The following is an 18,391-nucleotide window of genomic DNA, read 5'->3' on the forward strand; positions in this document are numbered from 1 at the left end:
TCTATCTTCAAGGGTTTTTATTTCTTGAGCCTAGTACTTATTCTAGCTGTCTCTATCGAACTGCTAAAACCACCGGTTGTCAAGTGGTGATGGGGCAGTGGGCAAACACGGACACAAAGACAAGCACACACACACACACACACACACACACACACACACACACACATACACACACACACATACACACACACACACTCACACACGCACGCACACACACACATATATATATATATATGTATGTATATGTATAGATATATATGTACGACATACGACTGGCTTCTTTCATTTGCCGTCTACTGAATTCACTCAAAGCTTTCGTCGGCCCTAGGCTATAGTTAAAGACACTTTCCCAAGGTGACACGCAGTGGGACTGAACCCGGGGCCATGCAGTTGTGAAGCAATCTCCTTACCACACAGTCACGCCTGCGCCTATATATATATATATATATATATATATATATATATATATATATATTATATTTCAATGAAATATAAGATGGAATAATAAAAAGGTCTCCATTCAAAATAAATCAATCACTTACTAATATCCTGACAAATAAAATAACCATTAGACAAAACATTTCTTAGAGTTATATAATTCGATTATGTCTTCAACATTATATTAATTTACGATCATTTATTTCTGATTATCGTTTCCTGTCATACTTATTGTATACAGAATATCTATTTCTGATTGATTTCCTATTTTATGCACTGAGTTTTTAATCTGCAATGATTTTTTGTCTTCATAATTCTTCGTTTATAGCTGTTATTTGCTTATTTACGTTTACCATTTCCTATTTACAATATTATATCTGTTTGACGATCTCGATATTTATCTGGAAATAGTAATTTTGATGTTATTAGTTATTATACTAATGTAACAACGATATAAAAATAAGTTTCCTTTATATTACCGATTTATGTAAACAATTTTCTTATTGACAGTGAATTTAGTTAAGCACTGTAACAAGCGTTTAACGATATGGTTTTAATTACTATATATAGACTAACTTATAAAATATTACAAGAAAATTGCATCGTAATGGAGGATACAGGTTTAGTTGTCATGCGACTAAGTTCTGTTATTCTTGCTCTATTGACTTATTGACAGCAGACGTGGCAAAAGGCGGGAGAAGACGAGTACTAATATTTAATAACAATTACTTTACAGCAGTTTCAATGTAACCACAGTGACATACATCGATTTGGCTAAATCATTTATATTCATGTAGGAATGATAGAATATATTTAGAGAAGAACAGTATCTGTATTGACGTGTTAAAACAAAATAGTTAAAATACATTATTACTTTAATGATTTTTCTCTAACATTTTTATTTATTTATTTACTTTGTTTGTTTGTTTGTTTGCTTGCTTGTTTCTATTCATACTTTAGAAAGAAAAGAGAATATTGACGAAGTCTTTCTAACATAAATTACTCTGTCAGTCTTGAAAATTAATATCGAACCGATTCTACTCTCAACAGAGATATATTTATCATTTCTCACCGATCTAATGCTATTAAATTACATTGAGAATTGCTTGTTAGGAAACCAGAGTCAATATTCTGTCTAATAACAAGTTTAAGTTTAATCTACCATAGAAGAATCAAATAAATACAATACAGGAAAAAATTATAAATATGTATTTATAATTCTGTGTAATAATAAGCAGCTTGTTTGAAAAGTTTTAGATATGTAAAAATTCAGTTTATTAATTTTGAACATTTTAGAGAACGTTGAGAGAGTTACAGTCTTTAAAACCCGCGATAATAAACCAATGGTTGCTGATCATAAGAAAAATATGGGCAAAATTTTCAGAATGGTATGATGGTATGAAATAAAGCTTTATTGGAATAGAAATTATGTTTGACTAGGCAAGAGAACCTTAATTTGGATTATGTTACTTTGTACGTATTCACTTTAATAGAAAAGAGTTCATTTCAATAGAAAGGAAGAAACATAAATATTTGATAGAATTCTCACAGGTTCGGCATATTTTAATGCATAAATGAACTCTTGAAAAATAGTATTAAACGCTGACTTCATTTGAATCATTTAAATTTCAGTTAATCTTATTAAGAGTTACGTCTACTGTAAACATTATATGAGGTGTCCTTCAACAGAAAGAATGTTATAATTCAGGTTGACACATATGATTAGATTTACAAGATTATTCCACTCAGGGAAGAAGAATTCTCGTGATCCTGAGTCTGACTCACTTTGAATTAATTCATAATCTTATTGTACATATGTTTTCATTATTTCGGAAGCATCTCATTAAATCATACCAAACAGCAAAGTTGGTGACTGTGAGCATGGAATTAATGAGGAGACAGAAATGTCAAACAACGTTAGTTAGTAGTTAGCTGAGCATATTTATATTATAGAGACAATTATACGGAGTAAATTAAGAAGCAGGTGAGGAGATGCTATTCTAAGAAGCATGACATAGTTCATTTTACAGTTAATGAACTTGCAGGCCTGAAGAACTAATGTCGTTCCTTTCTGTTTCAAGCAGCTGAGGATGGATAATGTTTGTTTACACAATATTTAGTTTAACACATCACAACATGGATAATAACGTCTGGATATCAATTATACTCTTATATATATAATACGCAAACAGGTGGATTGAATTGAGCAAACATGCTTTATTGCATAATACAATAGTTTCATCTTAACTTTATCACCAGATTATTGTTGACATATATATAAATGGCTGTGTGGTAAGAAGCTAGCTTCCTAACCACCCACATGATTCTGGTTCAGTCCCACTGTGTGGCACCTTCTACTATAACTTCGGGCCGACCAAACCCATGTGAGTGGATCTGATAGAGGAAAACTAAAGGAAGCAAGTCCTGGGGTAGATTTGTTTGACTAATCCTTCAAGGCACTGTCCCAGCATAGCTACAGTCAAATAAAACAGCTAAACGATGAAAAACATGGTGTGAATATATATATATATATATATATATATATACTAGCAGTATCGCCCGGCGTTGCTCAGGTTTGTAAGGGAAATAACTATAAAGCATATTTAGAGAGTTATAGCCAAAAAATAGAAAAAATGGAAAAAATTATGGTAAATTTTTTTTGACAGTTAAAAAAGGTGGAGTTGCGTCCCCTAGACGGTCTGTGGTTTGGGTTTCTGAAATTCGACCCCATGTCGAATTATCGATCTTTTTCAGAACTGGGGGAACTTTTCAAAATTTTCGCTGCGTTAGTTTTGAATTATGACATTGGGCTATGTGTGTGTCAAGTTTCATCAGATCGGTGTTGAAAAGCCGTGGTCAGGTGAGGGTACGAGAAAACAGACACACAGAAAACGCACAGACAAACTGCCGTTTATATAGAGAGAGATATAATTAATCAATATAGGGTGGCAAAAAAAAAAAAAAAAAATTTGTAGAATTTTTTTGCCACCAGCGGCCTAGTGGGAAAAAATTAAATAGTCATAGACCATTTTTAAGTTCAACATCAACAATCAAGGAACGGCCATAATAGGCCATTCACCCACTAGAAATAACAGCCAAAGCTTCAACCGCAAATAAAAGTAAATTCCGTAAACAGGAGAAAATTTAAAAAACATTTACCCTGTAATTTCTTATACGATGCACCGTTTCGTCTGCTGTTTAATGGTAAACTAACCTGATTAAATTAAATCAAGCCAATCTTCCATAGGCCCTCAGATTCTTCAGTAAGAAATAGCCACAAGTCGGAACAGATATTTTCACGAGGCATTTCCGACCCTGCCAAGTTAATATCTGACCTAAAATTTTCAAATCATCGCACTCGCGCCAAATTTATCGGCAGCAAATAAATATAAGCCATCGATTCCATTACGGAATTAACCAGAAAATTCATAATTAATCAATATAGGGTGGCAAAAAAAATTTTGTAGAATTTTTTTGCCACCAGCGGCCTAGTGGGAAAAAATTTATTTGCGGTTGAAGCTTTGGCTGTTATTTCTAGTGGGTGAATGGCCTATTATGGCCGTTCCTTGATTGTTGATGTTGAACTTAAAAATGGTCTATGACTATTTAATTTTTTCCCACTAGGCCGCTGGTGGCAAAAAAAATTCTACAAAATTTTTTTTTGCCACCATAATTGATTAATTATGAATTTTCTGTTAATTCCGTAATGGAATCGACGGCTTATATTTATTTGCTGCCGATAAATTTGGCGCGAGTGCGATGATTTGAAAATTTTAGGTCAGATATTAACTTGGCAGGGTCGGAAATGCCTCGTGAAAATATCTGTTCCGACTTGTGGCTATTTCTTACTGAAGAATCTGAGGGCCTATGGAAGATTGGCTTGATTTAATTTAATCAGGTTAGTTTACCATTAAACAGCAGACGAAACGGTGCATCGTATAAGAAATTACAGGGTAAATGTTTTAAATTTTCTCCTGTTTACGGAATTGACTTTTATTTGCGGTTGAAGCTTTGGCTGTTATTCTAGTGGGTGAATGGCCTATTATGGCCGTTCCTTGATTGTTGAAATATATATATATATATATATAATGCTCTTAGCTTAGACTCTTTTGGGGGCAACCAGATCGAGCTGTCTCAAGTGTAACTGCCCGAAACACTAAGGACTTCTGGTATACGTGACTGAGGAAAGAAGGCCACAGATGACCCGTCTTTTTTTTGTCTGTCTGCCTTTGTATCGCCTATCTGTCCGAATGTTTTATTGTCCTATATATATATATATATATATATATACATATATATATCCAGGGATGAATACATATACATGTATGTATATGTGCGTTTATCCTGAATGACACGTATTACTAAATATTTGTTCACTTGGAACATTAACGATATTAGTGTAATTTCTAAAACGTAGTATATAATTTATGCAGTATTTTTTACTAAAAAACATGATAAAATACGTTATACTAGTGACTGCACGCTCTTTCGTTTCCTCTCTCTTCCTTTCTCTAATTCTTTTTATCTCCCCTTCTCCCGCTTTCGTTTTATTCTCTATCATCCTTTCTCTAATTCTTTTCCTCTCCCCTTCGCCGTTCTCTGTCTCTCTCTCTCTCTCTCTCTCCGTCACACTTCCTACTTTGCTGTGTCGTTGCTCGTACGTGACCACCGGCCTTTCCTTCTGATTCGCCACCTCACCTCGTTTAGGCTTAGCAGCCCTTTCTGTTTGTTTTGACTGTCCTGTTGTTGTTACCAACTTTGACCCTCCGCAAAACCCCAAATTTCTTTTAATTTGCTTTGCGGGAGCAACTGTTTTGTCGAAGGCGAATCTTGTCGTGAATTGCTCGAAATATGGAACAGGAAAACAGCCGGCAACTGATGAAGGGTCGTTCTTCATGTTGCATGTCTTGTTTTCCATTTGTTTCTTTCGTTGTTCACAAAAACATTCATATTTCATGTTTTCGTATTTCGTATTTCATGTTGTTTACGTGCTGTGATGTCATGTGCCCATATATGCATGTATATATACATATATATGTAAGTATGTACATATATGTATGTATATATGCGTATATATATATTATTTATATTACTATATTAATAGTTGGGTACATAGCTTTTTAATATCCGCCTACCGAAATGCATACCTACCTAACTGCCTGCCTAACTACCTACTTACCTACCTACCTAGCTACCTACCTACCTACTAACATACTTACCTACCTACCTACCTACCTACCTACATACATACATACATACATACATACATACATACACACACACACATACATACATACATACATACATACGTACATACATTAATACAGAAAGAGATAAAATATGAGATTTGAGAGACAGATAAAACAGGAGGATAGCACCACGAATGATAAAATAAAGTAAGGTTCGTGTTCTAATTAAGCTCACACTAATAGGAAAGGAAACGAGCATTTTCAAAAATTTCGAACATGGACTTCCGTGAAAAGAAAGAAAATGAGGTAAGAAAAAAAGAGAGAACAACCAAAAATTGTAAGGAAGAAAAAATACCATGACGAGGCGTTAAAAGGCATAATTTCGCAAGAGTTCCAGGACTGCTTTATATATATATAGTAATAATAATAATAATAATAATAATAATAATAATAATGATGATGTAGGCAGCTCTTATTTCTAGCACACTTAGTGTCATATATATATATATATATATATATATATATATATATATATATGTTGTGTGTTCGTGCGCGCATATGTCTATATATATATATATATATTGAGGTTATGAGAGGTAATGGTGTCAAGAAAACCCAAAGGTATCAGGTAATGTTGAGTAAGTGTTATAGTTAAGCTCCAGGTTCGGTGATTATGCGAATGAGGAGTATAACGTAGGTCATATGTCTGCATGTGTATATATAAAAAAATTAACAGAATGAGATAAAAATCTAAGGCTGTAAAGATTTCAGAACATTTGTAAATAGAAGGTCTTACATCTGTTTCCTGGATATTTTATATATCCCTTCATCGGAGACGGTGTGAGGAAATGGTTAAGCAATAGTTATTCTAGATAAGATATGAAATAGAGAGTGAAGTGGAAGAATGAAAATCGATGTGAGATATGTTGGGATATTGTATCTTCAGATCCGTTATTTAGGCAGAATGATTTAGCTAAGTTTTTAACGCTAAGCGAGAATGAGGGTGTGTACCACAGAATAGAGCGTCCGCAGCTTTTTTAGTGTTTCTGGGAGTAGTGCTATGTATGTTTTTAGATAAAGGAGTGCTATCTATATTTTTGGAGAATGGAGGTGACTGGCAAGGCCTGTTGTTTTAGCAGTTGTAGTTCTTTTAGTTTTTGACCTAATGTTAAATGTATTTGTGGGGAGGTCTAGGTTGGCTATTTGTAAGACCTTCTAGGGTTCCACCAACAAGTGTGTGTGGCTGGTTGTGATTGTGATGGTTGGTGCGTGTTTGAGATGAGATTTGAGGTATATATTCTTTGAGCCTGGTGTTATGGATGTATTCAATTTGTTGGGAAAGCCGCTTAAATATTTTAACATCCACTCCAATCACCACAGATCCACTTTCGATAACATAATCAAGGACATCTCAACCTGCATATCCGACCTCTCTTCCACTGAGGAATTTTTCAATAATCACGCACCATATTACAACCAAGTACTCGGCGATATGTCGCTCACCCCCATTCTTTTAGATACGAGAAACATAGTAAATCTACAACACTCGCCAACCACATACATCATCTCAAAAATACAAATATACGCTATACTTTATCATGGTCCATACTGGACTCAGGGCTTCTCTACCGATGTCAACGCTCAATCTGCAAGCTTTGCCTGAAGGAGGCTCTTCACATATTAAAGCACAACTCTCCAACACTGCTAAATAAACATAATGAGGACCTAAGCACATGAAACCACCCCTTTTTTCACACATTTAAATTCTACCGCAAACCCAAATGCCTAAATGACCATACAGTATATTTCCATAACACACCTTAGGTAATCCCAATAGCTTAATAAATCTGCATTTTAACTCCTAATCCTTATCTAATTCCTCTTTCATACCTGACTATCACAATCATTAATTGTATTTGTTTGTATATGCCTGTGTACGTATGTACGTGTATGTCTGTGTATGTATGTGTGCAAGCTGTATATACCTGCGTATGCAAGGGTGATAATACATACAGATACACGTATATATGGGTGTGCGTGTACATATATATATGAGTACGTGTTGTATGTGTAGGTGTTGATATGTATAAATATCTATATAAATGTTTAATATATGCATGTGTCTACATCTTCACATATATATATTATTCTACTACTAAGCACTGACCTGTCCTCTAAGTAACCTAACCTATATTCCTCAATTCTTCATTCCACCATTTTACTATCCCTACCCCCTCTCTCTGCCTCTCACTTAGGCTCTGTCACAATATACCTGACACTCCTTTACTATTTACCCTCTCATCTTTTTACACGTTCATATCTTTCTTTCGGTGTCACCCTCACCTCATTCGTTCTACCTGACACTCCTTTACTCTTTATTCTCTCATCTCTTGACACTTTCATATCTTTCTCTCTCTATCACCCTCACCTTCACATTCCTTATATCAATTTATCCCGACTGACCACTAACCAATACACCTTCCCCCTCTTCATTTCTCTATTATCTCTCTCCCCGCATTTCTTGGTTTCTTTTTTCCTCTCTTACTGTTTTTGATGTGACCTTACAAACTCATTCCCCATTTTTTAGTCACTTCATAAAAGCCCTCGATTCAATAACACCGTTTACAAACTCTATGCTTGGAGTGACCAATTTTAAATACTATTGGAACTTAATCACAAGGTACAGAATCTTATCTGTATACCTTTCTGCCTAAATAATGGAATTGAAGATACAATGTCCTTGCATATCTCACATCTATTTTCATTCCTCCAATTCACTCTCTATTTCATATCTTATCTAGAATAACTATTGCTTAACCATTTTCTCACACCGTCTTCCCCAGCAGTAACAGAATTTCAGGGAGGCCCACTGTTTCTTCGATTCAGCCATCGCAAAAATCGACGGACAGTGGAGAAGCATTGCAAATCAACGATGCACCACATGGCAGTACAACCACACAGGACGACGCCTGTCGGCAGACTGATACTTGGGGGTCTGATCAAATGGTTTCAAGGCGAGCTGGCAGAAACGTTAGCGCGCCGGGCGAAATGCACAGCGGTATTTCGTCTGTCGTTACGTTCTGAGTTCAAATTCCGCCGAGGTCGACTTTGCCTTTCATCCTTTCGGGGTCGATAAATTAAGTACCAGTTTCGCACTGGAGTTGATGTAATCGACTTAATCCGTTTGTCTGTCCTTGTTTGTCCTCTCTGTGTTTAACCCCTTGTGGGTAATAAAGAAATAGGTAGCTTGAACTACTATGGGCTTGTCCCACAGAGAACGTTTCCTGTTACTTTTGGGTACCCCTTCATATATATATATATATATATATATATAATTATATAGATATATTGATAGATAGATAGATAGATAGATAAATAGATAGATAGATAGATAGATAGATAGATAGATAGATACGTGCATGCATGCATACATACATACATACATACATACATGCGTGCATACATTGATGGATGGATGGATAGAAAGATAGATAGATAGATAGATAGATAGATAGATAGATAGATAGATAGATAGATAGATAGATAGATATGAAATTAATATTAATATTATAATTCATTATTATAAAATATGGGGAACACGATGTGCAGAGATGCGTCGCTGTATCGCACATATATTGGTATAGTTGATAGTGACTACAACATATAATTTGATTAAATATGCTATTCTCAGCGGACCTAGGTTTACTGAGTGTGTGTATGTGTGTGTGTGTATGTGTATGTATGTGTGTTTTTATAGATATATACATATATATACATACATATATATATGTATGTAAGTATGTATGCATGTGTTATGTATTTACGTACATACCCACGTGCGCACACATGTATATATAAATGTATAACTCTACCTAGTTCAAATATTTCGTCGTAAATTAAATTTTATAAGATCGATTTTTATTATATACTGTTTTTATTTAATATAATTCATTTTATATTTCTGTAGAATATCAATCACAAATAGAATTCAGGTTTATGTTCAAAAGATTTCCCATAAGAATAGGGTTACAGTAAAATGAAACGTAAGATAAATACTTTTATACGGTATATTAGTAACGATACAATTCTATTATTAACTAAAATTCATAATTTGAATCATTTCTACTTCTTTATCGCCCTCTAAGACCTTTTTCCTATTTGCATATACGTACAAAGGAAGAGTATTTTTCTCTCTTCATTTTCAAAATGAATGTATTTTCTACAGTCGCGATCAAATTTCACGATAAAATCTACAATCCAAAGTAAACTGAATAACAAATCTATAAATTAAATTTTCTGAACATATTTAGAATCTATTCTATTTAAAGCATCCATATGTGCGTATTGTGTCCTCTCATAATCGCGAAACGAAATTGATGTCTTAGAAAAGAGAAAAAAATATTGGGATATCTTTTGAATGAACTTACACTCTCAATTGAAAGGAAAATGTAAACGGATAATTTTCGAAACAGCTATCTTTAAGAATAAATGCATTTTTGTATCCATTGTCTTGTTTAACTGTTGATATTTATATGTCAATTTTCTTTCAGAGACCTTTTTCTATTTGGTATGTCAGCTCTAGTTACTCTGCAGCAGCCAAACATATGAAATGGCTGACTTTTTAGCGTAAGTAATGGAACACATGCAACATATGTTCACGCTCCTTGTGGTGCACGTTTGTTAAAAAAATAAGTATTATTTATAGGTGCTCAGTATCCTTTCCCTACCACCTAAAGCCAAATTAGAGCAAAGCAATTCTCTTTCTCATCATTCTCATCCACCTCTTCACCGTCATAAACATCATCAGTAAAAATGAGATCTGACTTTCGGTCGAATCCATCCTGAAGATTGCTTCCCTTACTGAGTATAGTAAAAGAAGTCTAGTCAATTTGATTCACGCCAAAGCTCTCGGCGGTTTCTTCAGTTTTTCCTACGAGAGGAAAATAGGGATAAAAGATAAACCGTTCTGCAGTAAATTTGTTGAAAAGTGGGTGTGGACTGAGTGAATGGGCTTACTCACATAATGCAGTTATAGGCCAGAAATATACTTTCAAGTGGACACTTACTCTTGGCAGCAACTGTAATGGAATAATCTAATATCTCCTTTAATGGCGCCGTCAAAAGGGTCTTTTTCCACCTATCAGGGGCCAAATTCATTGTTCATATTGTATTGTTGGCACCTTCTTTACGATATTCCCTAGTTTCATATTCACCATTCTACTTTCACCAGCATCTTGAGCTTTTTCTACCTGTCGCCTTTAAATGAACTGTCATCCTCTTTTAAGCGCAGTCCGAGATTGGATATCTAGCATAGGAAATATTTCAAAAGCAACCCTTGTTTTATAAATGATAGTAGATACTATAGCGGATTCTTGCTTTAGCGGAAGTCAATCTGAGCTGTTTCTTCGGGATGTATGTATATGTATATGTACATGTATATGCACACACATATATCCACTTAAAACTGAATCGACACACACATATATGTGTGCGTGTGTGTATGTGTGTGTGTGTGTGTGTGTATATTCCCTTTTAAGTTTATAGATTTCTTGTAGAATTCAGAGCCAGCATTGCAAGTTGTGACATATCTTAAGTGAACACACCAGTGTAAACAATGCAATCGAAGAAAGAAAAAGTAGATAATTGGTGTATATGCATATTTCAAGAGTCATAGCTCTTTCATCAGTATCACATCCATGGTTGGATTTGATGCTGATGGAAGAAGTCAATGCGCGTGGCTTTGTGGTTAGGGTATCCGATTAATGGTTGTAAGGCTTTAAATTCGACTTCCGATGGAACGTTGTGTCTTTGAGCAAGACCCCTTATTTCTCGTTGGTCCAGTTCACTCAGCCGGCAAAAATGAGTAGTATCTGTATTTCAAAGAGCCTGCTTTGTCATATTCAGTGTCATCATGAATCTTCATGAGAACTACTTTAAGAATACGCATGTCTGTGGAGTGCTCAGCCACTTACACCTTAATTTCACGATCAGACTGGAGCCCTCGTCCTCGTAACCGACAGAGTAGCAGTAGTTTCTTTGATGCGCAAGCATAACGTGGTTTTGTGTTCAGTCTCACTGCACAGTACCTTGAGAAAGTGCCTTCATCTACATATAGCACCGGCTGACCAAGGCCACGTTATTGAATTTGAAAGCACGCGTTTCTTTGTGTTTATCCCTGTCCACCATTTGACAACTGTTGTTGCTTTTGGTCCCTGTGTTATAGCAGTTCGGTTACAGAGACGATTCAATAAGTAATGGACTTTAAGAAATCAATATTGCAATTAATTCGTTCGACTGAAACATTTAAGTTTCTGCTGCAGCAGCGTGGCCGAAGTCCAAATATTGATACAAGCGAATAAGCAGCACACACACACACACACACACACATACACATACACACACACACACACACACCAACACACACACACACACACACACACATTATAGTATATATAATATATATATATATATATATATATATATATATATATATATATATATATATAAAGAGTAAAGTATAAAGAACCCCTTCAGTCATGAATGCGATTGCACCTAGAAAGTTCCCCTCCGCGGCACAAGTCTGAGTGAGGTTGCTTGTGGAAGACCAGCAGTCGCCCATGCATACCAGCCTCCCCTCTCCATACCACCGATTTTATCCATGGAGAAGGCAAAGACCAATACAGTTTGACATCAGTGACACTGCAACAACTAGGCGCCACTGCGAAGTAGTGAAGATTTGAAATAATCAGGTTTGCCACCTCATAGATTAATTGCCTTCCTAGGCTGGCAAGTTCCAGTCACCAGAGCACCAGTTCTATGGCGCTCCGCCTCTTCTGTCACTTCTATCAGACTTAGAAATTAGGGTGCACGAAAAGACCAAGATGTAAACGTAGCGGTCAAGGGTTATTTAAGACACACGCCATCAGATCACTTATTAGTTTTGGGATCTTTTAATCACCATCAGCGCTATTCGATATATATATATTATATATATATATATATATATACCTGTGGTGCCAAATTAATCAGATCAAATAGCGGTGATGGTGTATGTATATATATATATATATATATATATATATATATATATATATATATACATACACACACACACACATATATATATATACATACATACATATATGTATGCATATATATGTGTATGTACTGAGACAATTCAAGTATTCTCTTTACGGTAATGAATTGCTTTAATCAATATACACTATTCATATTTCAGCTTCATTAATCTCCCACGCACTATTGACACAACCTTCAGAAATAAATTCCAGTTCTTTTCATCAAAAGAATTTCTATTCCACTTGAAAAACAGACTATTCCTCTAATAATATCTTCATCCCCTAAGTTTGTCTTTAAATAGTTTCGTGATGCCAGTTTTCTTTATCTTATCTACATCTATCAGGCCTAAATATTTGTAACCTTCAGTATCTTGCTGATTTATCATTGTTTCATCAGGAAAGTATCCTATTACATTCTAACATTGCCCTTGTATTATTATCGGTAGTTATCCACATTTTCTATAGCTATGCTGCATGCTAATTACTCATTAAAATCCAGCACTGACTGCTACAACCAAGGATATATCTGATGTATGTAATTATAAAACATCGCCTTCAAATATTTTATATGTGCATTATTTTACATCACATAGCTTCCCCTTCGATACACCGCCATCCTTGCATATTACGAACGTTGCTAATATTAGACAGTTATCCCTTTAAGTTTTTATCCAGCCGCATTTAAAATATCCTAAAAATGTTAAGAAAATAGGTTGTATTTTTTCACATTTCTATAGATATCATACTCCCTGTTACCCAGTTTCGTATCTAAATATTTGCATCAATGGAATGTCTTTGGTATTTGTACTATTTAAACATAACACTGCAAATTTTGTGAATAGCTTTCTGCAAACACTTTATATTTATTTATACATATAGAAATCGAACTTTCCAGAACAGGCTCTTTTCACGGCGGATATTTCGAAGTAAAAACAAATATTATTCACTGAAATTATATTATCAATTCAGGAAATATAATGAAGAACATTACTGAAAATCGTTTTTTTTTTCTTTTTCCTTTTCCATGAATACTTTCTTATACATATCAAAGATTGATGTTTTATAATTATTCTGAAGTTCATTAAAGTTGATTAGTTCTGATTGAACACGCAGTTATCTAGATTTCATTATAGTTGTGGTAGTGATATGAGCATATGCCCTTGTGTATGTATATGTGTACATGTGTATACATACATACATACATACATACATACATACATACATACATATATATATAAATATATATATATGTGTATATATGTATATATATATATGTATATATGTATATATACATATATGTATATCTATATATATATATGTATTTATATATATTATATATATATCACAATCAAGGAACAGCCATAATAGGCCATTCACCCACTAAAATAACAGCCAAAAAGCTTCAACCGCAAAATAACATTAATTCTGTAAACCAGGAGAAAATTAAAAAAACATTTACCCTGAAATTCCTTATACGATGCACCGTTTCGTCTACTAGTTATTTTGCGGTTGAAGCTTTTTGGCTGTTATTTCTAGTGGGTGAATGGCCTATTATGGCCGTTCCTTGATTGTGATATTGAACTTAAAAATGGTTTATGACTATTTAATTTTTTCCCACTAGGCCGCTGGAGGCAAAAGAATTCTACAAAATTTTTTTGCCTCCCTATATTGATTAATTATTATATATATATGTATATATCTATGTATTTATCTATCTATATATCTATATATATGTATATATCTATTTATCTATATATATATATATATCTATATATATATATATATATATATATATTATATATATATATATATATATATATCAGTATCTCTCTCTCTCTCTCTCTCTCTCTCTCCATATATATATATATATATAGGTGTGTATAAAACTTTCAGGCAATGTCTCTTGAATGCTTCTTAACGTCAATGTTTATAGAGAAAATTATTACCTATGAAGCCAGCCAAGGGGCCTGCTCGAAACTGCAGCTTTAAGAACCCAGATACTTACCCATTACACCAGACATTCAAATATAAGGACTAGTCTCACCTTCGTTACCCAAGCTAATGGAACCGAAAGAAATGTAGTGGTCTGTGTCAAATATATACACCAATTCCCATTTTAATTTTAAGCACGTAGACAAAATCAAAACAGAAAGTTAACAGGCCATATCTGGAATCAAAGGACAGCAGTATGCCACAGATCTTCAAGTAGCACAATTGATATACATGTCTTTCTTATTTGCGTCCTGTTAGGCATCATCAGATTAGCGTTGTAGCGGACACTGGATGGTAAGTTCTCAGCAGGTGAGGAAAATGGGGCTATGAATGTACCTGAACCTCCATAAACAGAATATGATATTTTCCTTGTCTCAATATATCTCATACTTTTATCATACATTATAAATATGCCTTGTAATATTTCACTCTGCAAGGTTCAACTGTCACAAAAACACAGTCATTCAGATAGAAGGGAAGATCATATATATATATATATATATATTATATATATATATATATATATATATGCAAACACATATACGTATGTTGATTTCTAGGTTAGGTGCAATGTTAAATTTTAGGGAAGAGTTGCTTATATACACAAAAGAAATATAAAAAATGACCCCTATATGAATTTTAATTCAGATCGTAGAAATGCAGCATTTTAGCACTAGACATTTTGTTCGGCGCTCTAACGATTCCGCAATCCGTCACTCTTTCTTTCTCGCCCCTTCTCTTCCCCAAACATCTCTCTCTCTCTCTCTCTCTCTCTCTCTCTCTCTCTCTCTCTCTCTCTCTCTCTCTCTCTTTCTCACGAACACATTGATTTCTAACGTAAGCACATGCAATAAAAATGTACGGAAGTCGATTATAATTCCCAATTCTTGGATGCTGCCAGCCAAAGGAAATTTTCATTTGGAACTTATATATCTCATACTGAAAACCAAAACATTTGATAGGTATCACATTTGATAAATCATAATAATTAACACACCGATCATAATAACATTTACCATGTTCCTTCCCGAAAGTTTTCCTTTCTACCTGGAAGCAAATCAAACAGAAGTATTCTGAAAAGGAAACTGCACTATTGTTTTAAGCAAAAATTGACACGTTGTCGCTGGTTAGTTGAAGAATTAAACAAATAATGTTCTAAGTATATGTTCATATATATACAGCTTTTTAATTTCATTTCGTCTTTTATAATTCCGGAAAACTCATCATATCTTAGAATTTTTTAAAGATATCAAACGTTGTTCTCACGCGTGTGGCACTTAATTCCAGAAGTACAAGTGGCGGTAAGTAAAGAGTAAAAATTCTGGTTTCAAATCCAATAATAGATGCCTCTGCCTTTCATCTGTTCTATATTGATAAAATAAGCATCATTAATATACGGTTACTAATTCAAATAACAACATCCTTATATAATATAATAGCTTCATCTAATAATAACAACGACAATAATAATAATAATAATAATAATAATAATATAATAATAATAATAATAATAATGGCCTTTGGTTTAGACACAAAAGCAGCTGTTTTGAAAGGTACTTTATTTTATCGAGTCCAAAAAGATGAAAGGCAAGTTTTCTCACTGGGATTTGAACTCAATATGATAATGCTTCGGTCTCCCCAGTGCCAATAGAAGCAACTAAATGATGTAATTTTAAAGAGATGTGTATGGTAACATAAATACGTAATGTTGAATGAAATTGAATATCTGTTTTCGTTTTTCTTCCAGGTTAAATTCATTACTTGGAGGTTTTGCAACTTACTCTCGGCTAAAGGGATCAAATGATGATGACTGGGCAGATCGATGCAACCACCTTTACACAGTCCTTCTACTGGCATTGTTCAGCATTTTTGTTAGTACAGGCCAATATGTCGGTGACCCGATCCAGTGCTGGTGTCCGGCAGAGTTCACGTCTGCATTTGTTGCATATACGAAGTACTATTGCTGGATTTCCAATACCTATTATATACCAATGCGTGATGTAATACCAAGTGAAATCCACTGGCGTGAATCAAAAGAAATCAACTACTACCAGTGGGTCCCTATAATCCTTCTTTTTATGGCCCTTATGTTTAAAATACCTTGCATTATTTGGCGTGTATTCAATGGCGCATCTGGCGTGAGCCTAGAGAAAATTGTTGATCTCACAGCAGCTACACAGATAGGATCACCAGTCACAAGGGATCAAACGATCCATCACATTGCTATTTATATGGACCGTTGGCTCGAAACACATCGAGAATATCATTGGAATGTTATTGTGCGTATCAGACAGAAAATTGCCAAATTCTGCTGTTTCTTTTGTGGAAAACGCGAAGGCACTTACTTAACAGGATTCTATCTATTTATTAAGATGCTATATGTAGTAAATGTTTACAGTCAGTTTTTTATCCTAAATGCCTTTCTTGGTCACAACTTTTATTCGATGTTTGGTTTTGAAGTTGTAGAAAATTTAGCAAAGAACTACGAATGGAGAGAATCGCACCGCTTTCCTCGGGTAACTCTTTGCGATTTTCAAATCAGGCAGCTGCAAAATATCCATCGCTATACTGTTCAGTGTGTCTTGCCGATCAACCTTTTCAATGAGAAAATATTTATATTCATTTGGTTTTGGTTGGTGTTGATTTCGGCTGCTACTAGTGGTAACTTTCTTTTTTGGATATACCGTGTTGTATTTCGGCAAAATCGTGTAAAATATATAAAGAAATATTTAAAAATTACCAACAATATTCATACAATAGCCGATAAGAAACTGGCCAGACGATTCGCTGATCAATATTTACGAGACGATGGGATATTCGTTCTTCGACTCGTGAGCAAAAATTCTAACGATATGGTGCTCTCCGACCTAGTCCAGGAACTATGGAGAATATTTAGAAATAAGCCACATATTATAAAAGATTTACCTGAAGAGACTGGTCGCCCATCGATATGAACAAAATATGCTTTTCTGTTAGCTGTCCCAAAACTTATATGAAATTAGACAGCTAGCACTATGTCTGCATTGGAATGGAAAACATCTTCGAAATGGCTTCAAGTGGCAGAGAAAGAAATATTTGGATTGGATCTATATGAAAATTTAAAACAAAAATGTGAATTCTTTCTGTGATATTAAATTTTCAGGTTAAACAGAGTCGAAAAAAAAAAGTCTTTTTAAGGAAAATTAAAGACATGAGTGTTTTAAGTAGTAATACAATAAAACATCACCAAGCAAGTACAAAATCAACAAAACATATAAAACATAAAAAACCCAGCGATAATAAAGATAATTATAATAATATCATTAGCAAAGATAATAATAATGAAATAATAAGGATGATGACGATGATGACGACTATGATGATAATAATGGTGATAATAAAAATAATAATAATAGTAATAATAATAATAATAATAATAATAATAGAAATAATAAATAATGCGTAAATTTGGAATACAATTTAACAAAGAAGGGCCTAAGTAGTCAGAACTTATATCATATAAACTCATTAAACTCTGTAACCCATTCAAGATAATAAATCATACAGTAACATATATATGTATGAATATGTATATATATATATACATATATATAAGCACACACACATATATATGTATATATGTTGTAAATATGTATACTTTTGCTCGTGAAGTTAAATAGTAAATTGAGTTGATGAAGCATAATGGTCAAACTACAT

The 18,391-nt window shown here is 34.0% G+C and overlaps 1 protein-coding gene across 4 annotated transcripts in view; it reads left to right on the forward strand.

Annotated features, from left to right (window-relative positions):
* Positions 1-17,928, forward strand: part of LOC115232160 (innexin unc-9) — a 200,913-nt gene extending 182,985 nt beyond the window's left edge. For 3 of the 4 annotated variants that reach the window (XM_036512776.1, XM_036512771.1, XM_036512780.1), the window contains 2 exons: positions 10,178-10,253; positions 16,443-17,928. In XM_036512776.1, coding sequence (XP_036368669.1) covers positions 10,237-10,253; positions 16,443-17,649 — 1,224 coding nt within the window. In that variant the 5' untranslated portion in view covers positions 10,178-10,236 and the 3' untranslated portion in view covers positions 17,650-17,928. The remainder of the gene's footprint in view (positions 1-10,177; positions 10,254-16,442) is intronic. The other variant, XM_029802005.2, reaches the window with a different exon arrangement.
* Positions 17,929-18,391: the final 463 nt, after the last annotated feature.

Source organism: Octopus sinensis, linkage group LG2 (genome assembly GCF_006345805.1).
Source record: "Octopus sinensis linkage group LG2, ASM634580v1, whole genome shotgun sequence".
NCBI classification, from domain to species: Eukaryota; Metazoa; Mollusca; class Cephalopoda; order Octopoda; family Octopodidae; genus Octopus; species Octopus sinensis.